We start from the raw sequence: 17,097 nt of genomic DNA on the forward strand, positions 1-17,097 counted from the left end.
ACCAGACAGAATCCTGTGTTTGAATGGAATTTATGCATCATGTATGGAGTGTATGAATATACAACAAGTTATTGTTCTTAAGGGTTAATCCTTTGTTAATAGGAGTCCTTTTTTGGGCTCGTGATGCCCAGAAAAAGGTACCCGGACGTCCATAACTCTTTGCTTTTATTGACTCATATTGTCTTAATTCAATTTGTCCAAATTGTTATTACTCTAATTGTGTTACTATTTTTTTTAACCATTCTATTACTATTAAACTTTTAAAAATTTTAGAAACAAGTGATTGGCGTTTTTCACACCTCACGTTTCTCTCCGTTTTCCCTCACAGTTCTCTCGGTTTTCCCCTCACATTTCCCTCCCTTCTCCCCTCACATTTGTTTCTCTTCTTCCTCTCACGTTTTCCCGCTCTTTTCTCCCCCTCACGTTTTCCCGCCCTTTTCTCCCCTCATGGTTCCCTCTCTTTTCCTACGGGGCAGTCTGTACTGGGTGAACCAGTGTTAATTGGTCTGTACTGGGTGAACTGCTCCGTACTGGGTGAACTGGTGTTAACTGGCCCATACTGGGTTAACAGGCCCATACTGGGTTAACTGCCCATGTTGGGCCATCCCGGGCCTGGGGACATCCCGGGCGGGCGCTAGGCTCCAGCGTGCCCCCGTTACCATGACAACCCCAGCGTGGCACGGCCGCCATCTTAACTCCGGGCACCAGCTCCCTGCCAACCACTTCCGGCCCCTCAGCCAATCACAGCCTCCCGCCTTCCTCACGTGATTCCCGGTGCCGAACGCGGAAGTGCAGCCGTTATGGACTCTACCGGAGCCCGGGACGCTTCTGCGGCCCCAGCAGCATTGACGACACCCCTGGGGACATTTTGGGGACACTCCGAGCAGTCACGAGCCCGCAGGAGCCCCGTTGCCATGGAAACAACCAGAACGCCGCGGCCGCCATATTTTAACTCTTGGCACCGCCGCCATCTTAACTCCGGGCATAACTTCCGCCCTCTCCGCCAATCACAACCTCCCGTCTTACCCACGTGACCCCCGGTGCAGCCGAACCCGGAAGCGCCGCCGCCGCCATGGACCCCGCCGCTCCCCGTGAGTTCCGTGAGGGAAATTCGGGTTTTCAACCCCCTAAACCCCCTTAAATTCACTTTTCCCTTCTTTTTTAGCCCCAAAACGCCGCGGGCCCGCCCGCTTGGCCGATCCGCGGCCTCTGTTCGAGGATACGAGCGCTACCGGGGCCTCACCGGGCCGCGGGTTCGGGGCTCCGCCGCCGCCTTCGGCCTCGTCGGCCTCGTCATCTTCATCATCCTCGGCCCCGTTCGGGCCGCCCGGGGCGTTCCTGGCCGAGCCCGTGAGCTCGCTGGCCGCGGCCTACGGGAGCAGCCTGGCCTCGCATGTGGAGGGGAACGTGAGTGACGGCAGATAACGGGAAATAACGGGGAGAATAAATTGGAAATAACGGGGGAAAAATGGGAAATAACGGGGAAGAAGTGGGGGAGAACATGAGGGAAAAAACGGGGAATGAATCCCTCAAAATTTACTGGGAGCCCCAAAAGTTCCATTGGGATACCCCAGATGCGCCCCGGGATCCCAAATAACGAGAAAAACCGGGGAAAAAAATAATGGGGGAGAATGGGGGGAAAACCGCGGGAAAACATGGGAAAAAATCAGAAAAACTGGGGAAAATGGGAAAAAAATCAGAAAAAATTGGAAAAATGCGGGGAAAAAAATAGGGAAAAGAACCCAGAAAAAATAGGGGAAAATGGGGGGAAAATGAGAAAAACTGGGAAAAATAGGGGAAAAAAAACCCAGAAAAAAAAGGGGGAAATAGGGGAAAAAATCAGAAAAAAACTGGGGAAAAATAGAGAAAAAATCAGAAAAACTGGGAAAATGGGGGAAAAATAGGGAAAAAAAAACAGAAAAAAAAAAGGGGGGAAAACGGGGAAAAAATAGGAAAAAAATCAGAAAAAAACCTGGGGAAAATAGAGAAAAAAATCAGAAAAACTGGGAAAATGGGGGAAAAATAGGAAAAAAACCCAGAAAAAAAGGGGGGGAAACGGGGAAAAGTAGGAAAAAAATCAGAAAAAACCTGGGGAAAAATAGGGAAAAAATGGGGAAAAATGGGGGAAAAACAGGGAAAAACCTGGGAACATGATAAGAACTGGCTTAAACTGGTGTGAACTGGTCCAAACTGGGAATTGTGTCCCTCAGCTGGGCCGCTGGGTGCCCGTCAGCCGCCTCAAGTATTACTTTGCTGTGGACACCGTGTACGTGGGCAGGAAACTGCGGCTGCTCGTCTTCCCCTTCGGCCACCAGGTACTGGGACGGACTGGGAGGGACTGGGAGAGGGTTTGGGGGCACTGGGATGGACTGGGAAGGGACTGGGAGCCACTGGAGGGGTTTGGGGGCACTGGGATGGACTGGGAGGGTTTGGGGTTACTGGGAGGGTTTGGGGGCACTGGGATGGACTGGGAGCCACTGGGAAGGACTGGGAGGGGTTTGGGGGTTACTGGGAGGGGTTTGGAGGCACTGGATGGACTGGGAGGGAACTGGGAAGGACTGGGAGGGGTTTGGGGTTACTGGGACAGACTGGGATGGACTGGGAGGGGTTTAGGGCACTGGGATGGACTGGAAGGGACTGGGAGCCACTGGGAGGCAACTGGGAGGGTTTGGGGGGAACTGGGAGGGAACTGGGAGAGGGTTTAGGGGCACTGGGATGGACTGGGAGGGGTTTGGGGGTTACTGGGAGGGACTGGGAGGGACTGGGAAAGGGTTTGGGGGCACTGGGATGGACTGGGAGCCACTGGGAAGGACTGGTAGGGGTTTGGGGGACTGGGAGGGAACTGGGAGAGGTTTAGGGCACTGGGATGGACTGGGAGGGGTTTGGGGGGACTGGGAGCCACTGGGAGTTACTGGGAGGGTTTGGGGTTACTGGGGGGGCACTGGGAGGGACTGGGAGGGGTTTGGGGACACTGGGATGGACTGGGAGGGGTTTGGGGGCACTGGGACAAACTGGGAGGGACTGGGAAGGACTGGGAGGGTCTGGGAGGGGTTTGGGGGTTACTGGGAGGGACTGGGAGGGGATTTTGGGGTATCCTGGGATTTTTGGGGGGTACTGGGAGGGCACTTTGGGGACACTGGGAGGGACTGGGAGAGGGTTTGAGGGGACTGGGATGGACTGGGAAGGACTGGGAGCCACTGGGAGGGGTTTGGGGGCACTGGGAGGGACTGGGAGGGATTTTTGGGGTATATTGGGATTTTTGGGGGGATGGGAGGGATTTGGGGTTACTGGGAGGGATTTTTGGGGCACTGGAAGGATTGTTGGGGTATCCTGGGGAGACTGGGAGAGAGTCTGGGGTTACTGGGAGGGACTGGAAAAGCTTTGATAAAATTTTGGGTTATTTTGGAGTGATTTTGGGGTATTGGGTGGTTTTGGGGTATTTTCTGTGATTTTGGGGTATTTGTGTGTTTTGGGGGTATTTGGGTGGTTTTGGGTATTTGAGGTGATTTTTGGGTATTTGGGGTGGTTTTTGGGGTATTTGAGGTGATTTTGGGGGTATTTGTGGTGGTTTTGGGGTATTTGGGGTGATTTTTGGGGTATTTGTGGTGTTTTTGTGGTATTTGGGGTGGTTTTTGGGGTATTTGGGGTGATATTTGGGGTCCCTGACCCCCCGGCCCCCCAGGACTGGCAGGTGCGGTACCAGCAGGACACCCCGGTCGCTCCTCGCTTCGATGTCAACGCCCCCGACCTCTACATCCCGGGTAGGGACCCCAAAACCCCCTGGGAACCCCAAAAAACCCCTGGGAACCCCAAAAATCCAGCTGGGGACCCCAAAACCCCCCTGGTTACCCCAAAATCCAGATCAGGGACCCCAAAAACCCCCTGGGAACCCCAAAATCCGGGTCAGGGACCCCAAAAACCCCCTGGGAACCCCAAAAACCCCCTGGGAACCCCAAAATCCGGGTCAGGGACCCCAAAAACCCCCCTGAGACCCCAAAAATCCAGCTTGGGACCCCCAAAACCCCCCTGGGAACCCCAAAATCTGGGTCAGGGACCCCAAAAACCCCTGAGAACCCAAAATCTGGGTCAAAAACCCCCTGGGAACCCCAAAATCTGGTCAGGAACCCCAAAAACCCCCTGAGAACCCCAAAATCCGGGTCAGGGAACCCCAAAATTCCAGCTTGGGACCCCCAAAACCTCCTGGGGACCCCAAAATCCAGATCAGGGACCCCAAAATCCGCCCTGGGAACCCCAAAATCTGGTCAGGGACCCCAAGAACCCCCCTGAGACCCCCAAAATCCAGCTTGGGACCCCAAAACCCCCCTGGTTACCCCAAAATCCAGATCAGGGACCCCAAAACCCCCTGGGAACCCAAAAACCCCCTGAGAACCCAAAATCCAGATCAGGGACCCCAAAAAGCCCCCTGGGAACCCCAAAAGCCACCCCGGGACCCCAAAAACCACCCAAAGAACACCAAAATGCAGATCGGGGACCCCCCAAAACCCCCCTGAGACCCCAAAATCCAGATCAGGGAACCCCAGAACCCCCCGGGAACCCCAAAACCCCCCTCGGGAACCCCAAAATCCGGGTCAGGAACCCCAAAATCTGGGTCAGGGACCCCAAAAACCACCCAGGAACCCCAAAAACCACCCCAAAATCCAGATCAGGACCCCCAAAAACCCCTGGGAACCCCAAAAAACTCAACCTGAGAACCCCAAAATCCAGATCAGGGACCCCAAAAACCCCCCTGGGAGCCCCAAAATGCAGCTCAGGACCCCCAAAATCCATTTTGGGACCCCTAAATCCATCTCAGGATCCCAAAAATCTCCCTGGGACCCCCCAAAACCCCCAAAATCCATCTCAAGACCCACAAAAATCCCCCTGAGAACCCCAAAAACCACCCCGGGACCCCCAAAAACACCCACAAAAATCCCCCAGAACCCCCAAAATCCAGCTCAGGACCCCCCAAAATCCATCTTGGAACCCCCAAAAACCCCCAAAATCCATCTCAGGACCTCCATAAACCACCCTGGGACCCCAAAATCCAGCTCAGGACCCCCCAAAACCCCCTGAGAACCCCAAAATTCTCAGGACTTCAAAAACCCCCAAAATTCTCAAAAATCAAAAACAAAACTTCCTCAAAAGTTCTTCAATTTCTCCCAAAATCCCTCAAAATCTCCACCCAAATCCCCCCAAATCTTCCATATTTTCTCCCAAACCCTTTGAAATCTCCAAAATACCCAAAAATTCCAAAAAAAATCCCCAAAATTCCCAAAAATTCCCAAATTTCTCCCTCACAGCCATGGCCTTCCTCACCTACATCCTCCTCGCCGGCCTCGCTTTGGGCACCCAAAACAGGTACAAAAATCCCTTTTTTCCCAAAAACCCTTTTTTTTCCCAAAAAATTTGCTTTTTCCCCCCAAAATTCGTTTATTTTCCACAAAAATCCCTTTTTTTTTTCCTCAAAAATCCCATTTTTCCCCCCAAAAATCCCATTTTTGCCCCAAAAAATCCCTTTTTTTTTCTCAAAAAATCCCTTTTTTTTCCCCTAAAAAAATCCCATAAGGAATTTTTAAAAGCCCCAAAAAAACTTCTCATAAACCCTCCAAAAATCCCCAAAAAAACAAACAAAAAAAAAAAAACCTCCAAAAAAATCCAATTTTTTCCCCATTTTTCACCCGATTTTTCCCCGATTTTCTCCCAAATTTTCTCCAATTTTTTCCAAATTTTTTTCTGAATTTTCCCCCAATTTTTTCCCAATTTTTTTTCAATTTTTTTGGGTTAAAATTTCAGATTTTCCCCGGACAGCCTGGGGTTGGTGGCGAGCTCAGCGCTGGCCTGGCTGCTGCTGGAGGTGCTGAGCGTCTGCTGAGCCAATAAACCCCAAAAAACACCCCAAAAAAATCCAATAGAACTCCAAAGAAACCCAAAAAAACCCTCCAAAAAAACCTTTAAAAATCTCTCAAAAAATCCCCAAAAAACTATTTAAAAATCGCTAAAAAATTCCAAAAAATTCAGATTTTTCCCCGTTTTTTCCCTGTTTTTCGCCTGATTTTCACCCGTTTTTCGCCCGATTTTCACCCGATTTTCACCGAATTTTTTCCCAATATTTTCTCAATTTTTTTTTGGGTTAAAATTTCAGATTTTCCCCGGCCAGCCTGGGGTTGGTGGCGAGCTCAGCGCTGGCCTGGCTGCTGCTGGAGGTGCTGAGCATCTGCTGAGCCAAAAAACCCCAAAAAATACCCCAAAAATACCCCAAAAAACACCCAATAAAACCTCAATAAAACCTCAATAAAACTCAAAAAAATCCCTCCAAAAATCCCCCAAAAAACCATTAAAAAATCCCTAAAAAATTCCAAAAAAATCAGATTTTTTCCCCATTTTTTGCCCGTTTTTCGCCCGATTTTCACCGAATTTTTTCCCAATTTTTTCTCAATATTTTTTTGGGTTAAAATTTCAGATTTTCCCCGGACAGCCTGGGGTTGGTGGCGAGCTCGGCGCTGGCCTGGCTGCTGCTGGAGGTGCTGAGCGTCTGCTGAGCCAAACCAACCCCAAAATACCCCAAAAAACACCCCAAAAATCACCCAAAAATACCCCAATAAAACCCCAATAAAACCCCAATAAAACTCAAAAAAATCCCTCTAAAAATCCCTCAAAAAGTCCCCAAAAAACCATTTAAAAATCGCTAAAAATTCAAAAAAAATCAGATTTTTTCCCCATTTTTTCCCCATTTTTCCCCCGATTTTCGCCCAATTTTCACCCGATTTTCACCCAATTTTTTCCCAATTTTTTCTCAATATTTTTTTTGGGTTAAAATTTCAGATTTTCCCCGGACAGCCTGGGGTTGGTGGCGAGCTCGGCGCTGGCCTGGCTGCTGCTGGAGGTGCTGAGCGTCTGCTGAGCCAAACCAACCCTAAAACCCCCCAAAAAAAAACCCAAAAAAACACCCAAAAATCCCTCAATAAAATCCCAATAAAACTCAAAAAAATCCCTCCAAAATCCCCAAAAAACCATTAAAAATCGTTAAAAAATTCCCAAAAATTCCGATTTTTTCCCCATTTTTTGCCCGATTTTCACCCGATTTTCACCAAATTTTTTCCCAATTTTTTTCCTCAATATTTTTGGGGTTAAAATTTCAGATTTTCCCCGGCCAGCCTGGGGTTGGTGGCGAGCTCAGCGCTGGCCTGGCTGCTGCTGGAGGTGCTGAGCGTCTGCTGAGCCAATAAACCCAAAATACCCCAAAAAACACCCAAAAAAACCCCAATAAAACTCCAAAAAAACCCCAATAAAACCCCAAAAAAACCTTAAAAAATCCCTCAAAAAATCCCCAAAAAACCATTAAAAAATCGCTAAAAAATTCCAAAAAATTCAGATTTTTTCCCCGTTTTTCCCCGTTTTTTCGCCCATTTTTCACCTGATTTTTTCCCAATTTTTTCTCAATATTTTTTTGGGTTAAAATTGCAGATTTTCCCCGGACAGCCTGGGGTTGGTGGCGAGCTCAGCGCTGGCCTGGCTGCTCCTGGAAGTTCTCAGCGTCCTCCTGAGCCTTTACTTGGTCACCGTCAGCACCGACCTGACCCCCATCGACCTCCTGGCCTTTGCTGGCTACAAATACGTGGGGTGAGCCAAAATCCCGAGGTTTTACCCCAAAAAAATCCCCCCAAAATCCCAAAAATATCCCCCCAAAAAAATCCCAAAAAAACCCCATTGAATTCCCTCCAAATCGCCAAGAATTCCACCAAAATCGCCACGAATTTCCCCCAAATCCTGCTCAAAACTCCCCAATTCCCCCTCAAATCTGCTCCCAATCCCCTAAAATTCAAAATAATCCCCAAAAATCCCCCAAATTCCCCAAATTCGGCATTTTTTACCCTAAAAAAAACCCCCTTTAAATGCCCCAAAATCACCATTTATTTCCCCCAAAATCGCCACAATTTCTCCCAAAATCGCCACGAATTCCCCCAAAATCCTGCTCAAAACTCCCCCATTCCCCCTCAAAGTCAGCTCCCAATCCCCTAAAATTCAAAATAATCCCCAAAATTCCCCCCAAAATCCCCCAAATTGGCATTTTTACCCTAAAAAAAACCCTTTAAATGCCCCAAAAATCACCATTTATTTCCCCCAAAATTGCCACAAATTGCCCCTAAATCCTGCTTGAAATGCCCCAATTCCCCACATTCAAAATAATCCCCAAAATTCCCACAAATTTGGGTTTTTTACCCCAAAAATCTCAAAAAAACTCCTCAAAATGCCCCAAAATTAACACAAATTGCCCCAAAATCCCTCTCAAAACTCCCCCATTCCCCCTCAAATCTGCTCCCAATCCCCTAAAATTCAAAATAATTCCCAAAATTCCCCCAAAATCCCCCAAATTTGGCATTTTTACCCTAAAAAAAACCCCTTTAAATGCCCCAAAAATCACCATTTATTTCCCCCAAAATTGCCACAAATTGTCCCAAAATTCTGCTTGAAATGCCCCAATTCTCCCCAAAATCTACTCCAAATTCCCTGAAATTCAAAATAATCCCCAAAATTCCCCCAAATCCCACAAATTTGGGATTTTTTTACCCCAAAAATCTCAAAAAAAAACTCCTCGAAATGCCCCAAAATTGCCACAAATTGCCCAAAATCCCTCTCAAAACTCCCCAATTCCCCCTCAAATCTGCTCCCAATCCCCTAAAATTCAAAATAATCCCCAAAATTCCCCAAATTTGGCATTTTTACCCTAAAAAAAAGCCCCAAAAATCACCATTTATTTCCCCCAAAATCGCCACAAATTGCCCCTAAATCCTGCTTGAAATGCCCAATTCCCCACATTCAAAATAATCCCCAAAATTCGCCCCAAAATCCCTCAAATATGGCATTTTTACCCTAAAAAAAACCCTTTAAATGCCCCAAAAATCACCATTTATTTCCCCCAAAATCGCCAAAAAATTGCCCCTAAATCCTGCTTGAAATGCCCCAATTCCCAAATTCAAAATAATCCCCAAAATTCCCCCAAATCCCACAAATTTGGGATTTTTACCCCAAAAATCTCAAAAAAACTCCTCGAAATGCCCCAAAATTGCCACAAATTGCCCCAAAATCCCTCTCAAAACTCCCCAATTCCACCTCAAATTCAGCTCCCAATCCCCTAAAATTCAAAATAATCCCCAAAATTCCCCAAATTTACCATTTTTACCCCAAAAAATGCCTTGAAATTCCCCAAAATCGCCACAAATTGCCCCAAAATTGCAACCAATTCCCTCAAAATCCACTCAAAACACCCCAAAAATTCCACAAAATCCCCAACATTTGGGGTTTTTACTCAGATTTTTGGGTTTAAACCCCCCAATTTTGGGTTCCAATCTCCCAATTTTGGTTAAAATCATTAATTTGGGGTTTAAATCCCCCAATTTTGTGTTAAAATCCCAATTTTTGGGCTAAAATCTCCCACGTTTTGGGCTTAAATTCCTGAATTTTGGGCTAAAATCCCCCAATTTCAGTTAAAATCCCAAATTTTAAATTTAAATCCTCCAATTTTGGGTTTTAATCCCCAAATTTTAGGTTAAATTTCCCAGTTTTTTGGGTTAAAAATCCCAATTTTTGGGCTAAAATCCCCCAGTTTTGGGTTGAAACCCCCCAATTTTGGATTTAAATTCCCCAATTTTGGATTTAAATTCCTGAATTTTGGGTTAAAATCCCTCAATTTCAGTTAAAATCCCAAATTTTAAATTTAAATCCCCCAATTTTGGGTTTTAATCCCCAAATTTTGGGTTAAATTTCCCAATTTTTGGGCTAAAAATCCCCAAATTTTGGGCTAAAATCCCAATTTTTGGGTTAAAATCCCAATTTTTGGGTTGAACCCCCCCAATTTTGGATTTAAATTCCTGAATTTTGGATTTAAATTCCCCAATTTTGGATTAAAATCCCAAATTTTGTGTTAAAATCCCAATTTTTGGGTTGAAACCCCCCAAATTTTGGGTTAAAATCCCAAATTTTGTGTTAAAATCCCCCAATTTTGGGTTTAAATCCCCCAATTTTGGATTTAAATTCCCCAATTTTGGGTTAAAATCCCCCAATTTCAGTTTAAATCCCAAATTTTAAATTTAAATCCCCCAATTTTGTGTTTTAATCCCCAAATTTTAGGTTAAATTTCCCAGTTTTTTGGGTTAAAATCCCAATTTTTGGGCTAAAAACCCCCCAGTTTTCGGTTGAAACCCCCCCCCTCCCCAATTTTAGGGTGTTTTAAATTCCTGAATTTTGGATTTTAATTCCTGAATTTTGGATTTTAATTCCCCAATTTTGTGTTAAAATCCCAATTTTTGGGCTAAAATCCCCCAGTTTTCGGTTTAAACCCCCAATTTTGGATTGAAATTCCTGAATTTTGGATTTAAATTCCTGATTTTTGGGTTAAAATCCCCCAATTTCAGTTAAAATCCCAAATTTTAAATTTAAATCCCCAAATTTTGGGTTAAATTTCCCAGTTTTTTGGGTTAAAAATCCCAATTTTTGGGCTAAAATCCCCCAGTTTTGGGTTTAAACCCCCAATTTTGGATTGAAATTCCTGAATTTTGGATTTAAATCCCCAATTTTGTGTTTTAATCCTCAAATTTTAGGTTAAATTTCCCATTTTTTTGGGTTAAAATCCCAATTTTTGGGCTAAAATCCCCCAATTTTTGGGCTAAAATCCCCCAGTTTTGGATTTAAACCCCCCAAGTTTGGATTTAAATCCCAAATTTTAAATTTAAATCCCCCAATTTTGGGTTTTAATCCCCAAATTTTAGGTTAAATTTCCCATTTTTTTGGGTTAAAAATCCCAATTTTTGGGCTAAAATCCCCCAGTTTTGGGCCAAAATCCCCCTGTTTTCGGTTTAAACCCCCCAATTTTGGATTGAAATTCCTGAATTTTGTATTTAAATTCCCCAATTTTGTGTTAAAATCCCAATTTTTGTTAAATTCCCATTTTTGGGTGAAACCCCCCATTTTGTGTTAAAATCCCAAATTTGGGTTAAAATCCCAATTTTGGGTTTAAATCCCAATTTTGGGTTTCAATCCCAAATTTTTGGGGTTTAATCCCCCTTTCAGTTTAAATCCAAATTTTAATTAAATCCCCAGTTTTGTGTTTTTCAAATTTTGGGTTAAATTTCCCATTTTTTGGGTTAAAATCCCAATTTTTGGGTAAATATCCCAATTTTTGGGTAAATTCCTTTTCGGTTTAAACCCATTTTGGATTGAATTTCTGATTTTGGATTTAAATTCCCAATTTTGGTGTTTAAATCCCAAATTTTAGGTTAAATTTCCATTTTTGGCTTAAATCCCCGTTTTCAGTTTAAACCCCCAATTTTGGATTGAAATCTGAATTTTGGGTTTAAATTCCGAATTTTTGGTTTAAAATCCCAATTTTTTTCCTTTGCAGATGATTGTGGGCTCGTGGCCGGGCTGCTCTGGGAGGCTCGGTTATACGCGGCACTTGAGTGGTGCTGCTTCAGTATTTTCATTTTGTTATGGTAGATTTTGGGGCCAATTTGGGCTTTTTTTGGTTCAAAATCCCAATTTTCATTTTTAGGTGAGTTTGGGGCAATTTTTGGGCTTTTTGGATTTTTTTTGGGGGTCTTTAGGAATTTTTTGGGAATTTTTTGGGGTTTTAGGATTGGTGAAATTCTCAAGAATTTGCTCCAAATTTCCAAGAATTCACCAAATTTCATTCCTTTAAATGATGCTCAGGAGGGTTTTGTGGTTTATTGATTTTTGGAATTCTGGGCAAATTTAGCTCTTTTAATGAGATTTTTTGGGGGGAATTTTGTGATTTTTTTGCCTTTTTTTTGGTTCTAAATCCCAAATTTTGGTGATTTCTCCAGATCTTGGATGCCTCAGCCAAGGGGGTTTTGGGGGCTGATTTTGCTCTTTTTAATGGGATTTTAATGGGATTTTTTGGGTGGTTTTTAATGGGATTTTAATGGGATTTTTTGGGGATTTTTGGGCATTTCTAATGGGATTTTAATAGGATTTTTGGGGGGAATTTTGTGATTTTTTTGCCTTTTTTTTGGTTCTAAATCCCAAATTTTGGTGAATTTCCCCAGATCTCAGATGCTCAGCCAAGGGGATTTAGGGGTTGATTTTAGCTCATTAAAATCAGATTTTTTTTTTGAGAATTTTGAGTTTTTTCTTTAATTTTTGGGGTTTTTTTGGTTCTAAATCCCAAATTTTGGTGATTTCTCCAGATCTTGGATGCCTCAGCCAAGGGGGTTTTGGGGCTGATTTTGCCTCTTTTTAATGGGATTTTAATGGGATTTTTGGAATTTGGCCTTTTTTAATGGGATTTTAATGAGATTTTTGGGGGGAATTTTGTGATTTTTTTTTGCCTTTTTTTTGGTTCTAAATCCCAAATTTTGGTGATTTCCCCAGATCTTGGATGCCTCAGCCCAAGGGGGTTTTGGGGCTGATTTTGCCTCTTTTTAATGGGATTTTAATGGGATTTTGGGGGGAATTTTGGACTTTTTTAATGGGATTTTAATGGGATTTTTTGGGGAATTTTGGCCTTTTTTAATGATTTTAATGGGATTTTTTGGGAATTTGGCCTTTTTAATGGATTTGGGGGGGAATTTTGTGATTTTTTTTGCCTTTTTTTTGGTTCTAAATCCCAAATTTTGGTGAATTTCCCCAGATCTCGGATGCCTCAGCCCAAGGGGATTTAGGGGCTGATTTTAGCTCATTAAAATCAGATTTTTTTTTTTGAGAATTTTGAGTTTTTTCTTTAATTTTTGGGGTTTTTTTTGGTTCTAAATCCCAAATTTTGGTGATTTTCCAGATCTTGGATGCCTCAGCCAAGGGGTTTTGGGGCTGATTTTGCTCTTTTAATGATTTTAATGGATTTAATGGATTTTATGGGATTTTAATGGATTTTTGGGGGGATTTTTGTGATTTTTTTTGCTTTTTTTGGTTCTAAATCCCAAATTTTGGTGAATTTCTCCAGATCTTGGATGCCTCAGCCAAGGGGTTTTGGGGCTGATTTTGCCTCTTTTTAATGGGATTTTAATGGGATTTTTTGGGGAATTTTGGATTTTTTTAATGGTTTTAATGTGAATTTTTTGGGGATTATTTTGGCCTTTTTTAATGGGATTTTTAATGAGATTTTTGGGGGGAATTTTGTGATTTTTTTTTGCCTTTTTTTGCTTCTAAATCCCAAATTTTGGTGATTTTTCCCCAGATCCACCCAGGGGATTTAGGGGCTGATTTTAGCTCATTAAAATCAGATTTTTTTGGAATTTTGAGCTTTTTTCTTTAATTTTTTGGGGTTTTTTTGGTTCGAAATCCCAAATTTTGGTGATTTTTCCCCAGATCCACCAAGGGGATTTAGGGACTGATTTTATCTCATTAAAATCAGATTTTTTTGGGAGAATTTTGAGCTTTTTTCTTTAATTTTTGTGGTTTTTTTGGTTCTAAATCCCAAATTTTGGTGAATTCCCCCAGATCTTGGTGCCTCAGCCAAGGGGGTTTAGGGGCTGATTTTGCCTCTTTTTAATGGGATTTTAATGGAATTTTTTGGGGAATTTTTGCCTTTTTTTGGTTCGAAATCCCAAATTTTGGTGATTTCCCCAGATCTCGGATGCCTCAGTCCAAGGGGATTCAGGGGTTGATTTTAGCTCATTAAAATCAGATTTTTTTTTTTGAGAATTTTGAGCTGTTTTCTTTAATTTTTGGGGTTTTTTTTGTTCTAAATCCCAAATTTAATGGGATTTTTGGGGGGATTTTGATTTTTTTTTTCAGTTTTTTTGGATCTAAATCCTACATTTTCCCGAATTTTGTTGTTTTTCCCCAGATCCGCACCCTGAGGCTGAAGCTGCTTTTGGATTCCTCCACCAAGGGGGTTTTGGGGCCCATTTTGTGCGTTTTAAATGCGATTTTAATGCAATTTTAATGGGATTTTTTTTGAAATTTTGATTTTTTTAAAATTTTATTTTTATTCTAACCCCCAAATTTTGCTGTTTTTTCCCCAGATCCGCACCCTGAGGCTGAAGCTGCTCTCAGATCCCTCCGCTGAGGGGGTTTTGGGGCCGATTTTGGGTGTTTTAAATGCAATTTTAATGCAATTTTTTTTTGAATTTTGAATTATTTTTCATTTTATTTTTATTCCAACCCCCAAATTTTGCTGTTTTTTCCCCAGATCCGCACGCTGAGGCTGAAGCTGCTCTCAGACCCCTCCACTGAGGGTTTTTAGGGGCCCATTTTGGGTGTTTTAAATGCGATTTTAATGGGATTTTTTGAGGAATTTCAGGATTTTTTTCATTTTTTTTTATTCTAGCCCCAAATTTCGCTGTTTTTTCCCCAGATCCGCACCCTGAGGCTGAAGCTGCTCTGGGATGCCTCAGCCAAGTGATTTTAGGGCCAATTTTGGGTGTTTTAAATGTGATTTTAATGCAATTTTCATGGGATTTTTTGTGGGATTTTTTGCTATTTTTGTGAATTTTTTTATTCTAACCCCCAAATTTTCCATATTTTTCCCCAGATCCGCACCCTGAGGCTGAAGCTGCTCTCAGATCCCTCCACCAAGGGGATTTTGGGGCCAATTCTGGGTGTTTTAGGGTGTTTTAAATGCGATTTTAATGCAATTTTAATGGATTTTTTTTAATTTTGGTTTTTTTTCTTTCCTAATTCCCAAATTTTCCATATTTTCCCCCAGATCCGCACCCTGAGGCTGAAGCCGCTCTCAGATCCCTCACCCGAGAGGGTTTTGGGCCGATTTTGGGTGTTTTAAATGCGATTTTAATGCGATTTTAATGGGATTTTTTGCCATTTTTCTGGATATTTTTTTATTCTAACCCCCAAATTTTGCTGTTTTTTCCCCCAGATCCGCACCCTGAGGCTGAAGCTGCTCTCGGATGCCTCAGCCAAGGGGCACTTAGGGCCCATTTGGGTGTTTTAAATGGGATTTTAATGGGATTTTTTTAAAATTTTTGGGGTTTTTTTCTCTCCTAATCCCAAATTTTCCATATTTCCCCCAGATCTGCACCCTGAGGTGAAGCTGCTCTGGGATGCCTCAACCAAGTGATTTTGGGGCCGATTTTGGGTGTTTTAGGGCGTTTTAAATGCGATTTTAATGCAATTTTAATGGGATTTTTTGCTATTTTTCTGGATTTTTTTTATTCTAACCCCCAAATTCTGTTGTTTTTCCCCAGATCCGCACCCTGAGGCTGAAGCTGCTCTCGGATGCCTCAGCCAAGGGGCACTTAGGGCCCATTTTGGGTGTTTTAAATGTGATTTTAATGGGATTTTAATGGGATTTTAATGGGATTTTTTTTGAATTTTTGGGTTTTTTTCTCTCCTAATCCCCAAATTTTCCATATTTCTCCCCAGATCCGCACCCTGAGGCTGAAGCTGCTCTCAGATCCCTCGGCCGAGGGGATTTTGGGGTCCATTTTAAGCATTTTAAATGCATTTTTAATGGGATTTTTTGAGGAATTTCAGGATTTTTTTCATTTTTTTTATTCTAGCCCCCAAATTCTGTTGTTTTCTCCCCAGATCCGCACGCTGAGGCTGAAGCTGCTCTGGGATGCCTCAGCCAAGTGATTTTAGGGCCAATTTTGGGTGTTTTAAATGTGATTTTAATGCAATTTTCATGGGATTTTAATGGGATTTTTTTTTGAATTTTTGGGGATTTTTTGTTTCCTAACCCCCAAATTTTGCTGTTTTTTCCCCAGATCCGCACCCTGAGGCTGAAGCTGCTCTCAGACCCCTCCACTGAGGGTTTTTAGGGGCCCATTTTGGGTGTTTTAAATGCGATTTTAATGGGATTTTTGGAGGAATTTCAGGATTTTTTTCATTTTTTTTAATTCTAACCCCCAAATTTTGCTGTTTTCTCCCCAGATCCGCACCCTGAGGCTGAAGCTGCTCTGGGATGCCTCAGCCAAGTGATTTTAGGGCCAATTTTGGGTGTTTTAAATGCGATTTTAATGCAATTTTCATGGGATTTTTTGTGGGATTTTTTGCTATTTTTGTGAATTTTTTGATTCTAAATCCCAAATTTTCCATATTTCCCCCCAGATCCGCACCCTGAGGCTGAAGCTGCTGTCGGAGGCGGCGGCCGAGGGGGTTTTGGTGCGCGGGGCCAAGAACCAACTGCGCATGTACCTGACCATGGCCATCGCCGCCGCCCAGCCGCTCTTCATGTACTGGCTCACCTTCCACCTGCTCCGCTGAGGGCCAGAATTCCCAAAAAATCCTGGAATTCACAGGGAAAAATCCTGGAATTGGCAGGAAAATGTCCTGGAATTTCAGCGTTGCTCCCCAAAAAAATCCCCGCGTTTTTCGGGTTTCAATAAATGGAATTTTGAAGGAATTTTGGTGGTTTTGTGTTGATTTTTTGGGGGGTTGGATATTGGGAATAAACCCTGGAAAAATCCCGGGATTTCAGCATTGCTCCCCAAAAAAATCCCCGCGTTTTTCGGGTTTCAATAAATGGAATTTTGAAGGAATTTTGGTGGTTTTGTGTTGGATTTTTTTGAGGAAATTTGGGGATTTATTCCAAATATTTTGGGGTTTGGATACTGGGGAATCTCCCTGAAAATCTCCTGGAATTCCCATGGAAAAATCCTGGAATTGCCAGGGAAAAATCCTGGGATTGGCAGGGAAATGTCCCGGGATTTCAGTGTTTCTCCCCAAAAAAATCCCCGCGTTTTTCGGGTTTCAATAAATGGAATTTTGAAGGAATTTTGGTGGTTTTGTGTTGGATTTTTTGGGGATTTATTTCAAATTTTGGGGGGTTTGGATTCTGGAGAAAAAGCCTGGAATTCCCAAATCCCGGAATTTCAGAGTTTTCCCTGAAAATTCCCATTTGTGTTGCTTTAATAAATGGAATTTGAAGGAATTTTGGTGCCTTTGTGTTGATTTTTGGGGGGAATTTTGGGAGGAATTTGAGGCTTTATTTCGATTTTTGGAGGGTTTGGATATTTGGGGGATCCCTCTGAATTCCCAAATCCTGAAAAAAATCCTGGAATTCCAGGGTTTTCCCCCAAAAAAGTTCCTGAGGTTTTGGGGTGAAATCACCTCTCACCTGCTCAGGTGAGCCCAAAAAACGCCCAGAATTCCCAAAAAATCCCGGAATTGCCAGGGAAAAAT

The 17,097-nt window shown here is 43.1% G+C and overlaps 1 protein-coding gene across 1 annotated transcript; it reads left to right on the forward strand.

The window, feature by feature from the left end:
- The first annotated feature begins 1,051 nt into the window (after window positions 1-1,051).
- Window positions 1,052-16,318, forward strand: YIF1B (Yip1 interacting factor homolog B, membrane trafficking protein). The gene is made up of 9 exons (XM_064701452.1): window positions 1,052-1,091; window positions 1,166-1,407; window positions 2,211-2,315; window positions 3,683-3,761; window positions 5,301-5,358; window positions 7,465-7,620; window positions 11,398-11,404; window positions 14,831-14,896; window positions 16,024-16,318. Exons 1-9 carry the CDS (start codon window positions 1,073-1,075, stop codon window positions 16,177-16,179), a joined length of 888 nt encoding a protein of 295 aa, XP_064557522.1. The 5' UTR covers window positions 1,052-1,072; the 3' UTR covers window positions 16,180-16,318.
- The last annotated feature ends 779 nt before the right edge of the window (window positions 16,319-17,097 follow it).

The sequence above is a fragment of the Zonotrichia leucophrys genome, unplaced genomic scaffold (genome assembly GCF_028769735.1).
Source record: "Zonotrichia leucophrys gambelii isolate GWCS_2022_RI unplaced genomic scaffold, RI_Zleu_2.0 Scaffold_643_28765, whole genome shotgun sequence".
Lineage (NCBI taxonomy): Eukaryota > Metazoa > Chordata > Aves > Passeriformes > Passerellidae > Zonotrichia > Zonotrichia leucophrys.

What these genes read in the sequence shown, in the direction of transcription:
- YIF1B (XM_064701452.1), top strand. An exon ending in TCTTCCCCTTCGGCCACCAG is followed by an intron (nt 2,316 to 3,682) that starts GTACTGGGACGG and finishes CCGGCCCCCCAG; the next exon opens with GACTGGCAGGTGCGGTACCA. An exon ending in CCCCGACCTCTACATCCCGG is followed by an intron (nt 3,762 to 5,300) that starts GTAGGGACCCCA and finishes TCTCCCTCACAG; the next exon opens with CCATGGCCTTCCTCACCTAC.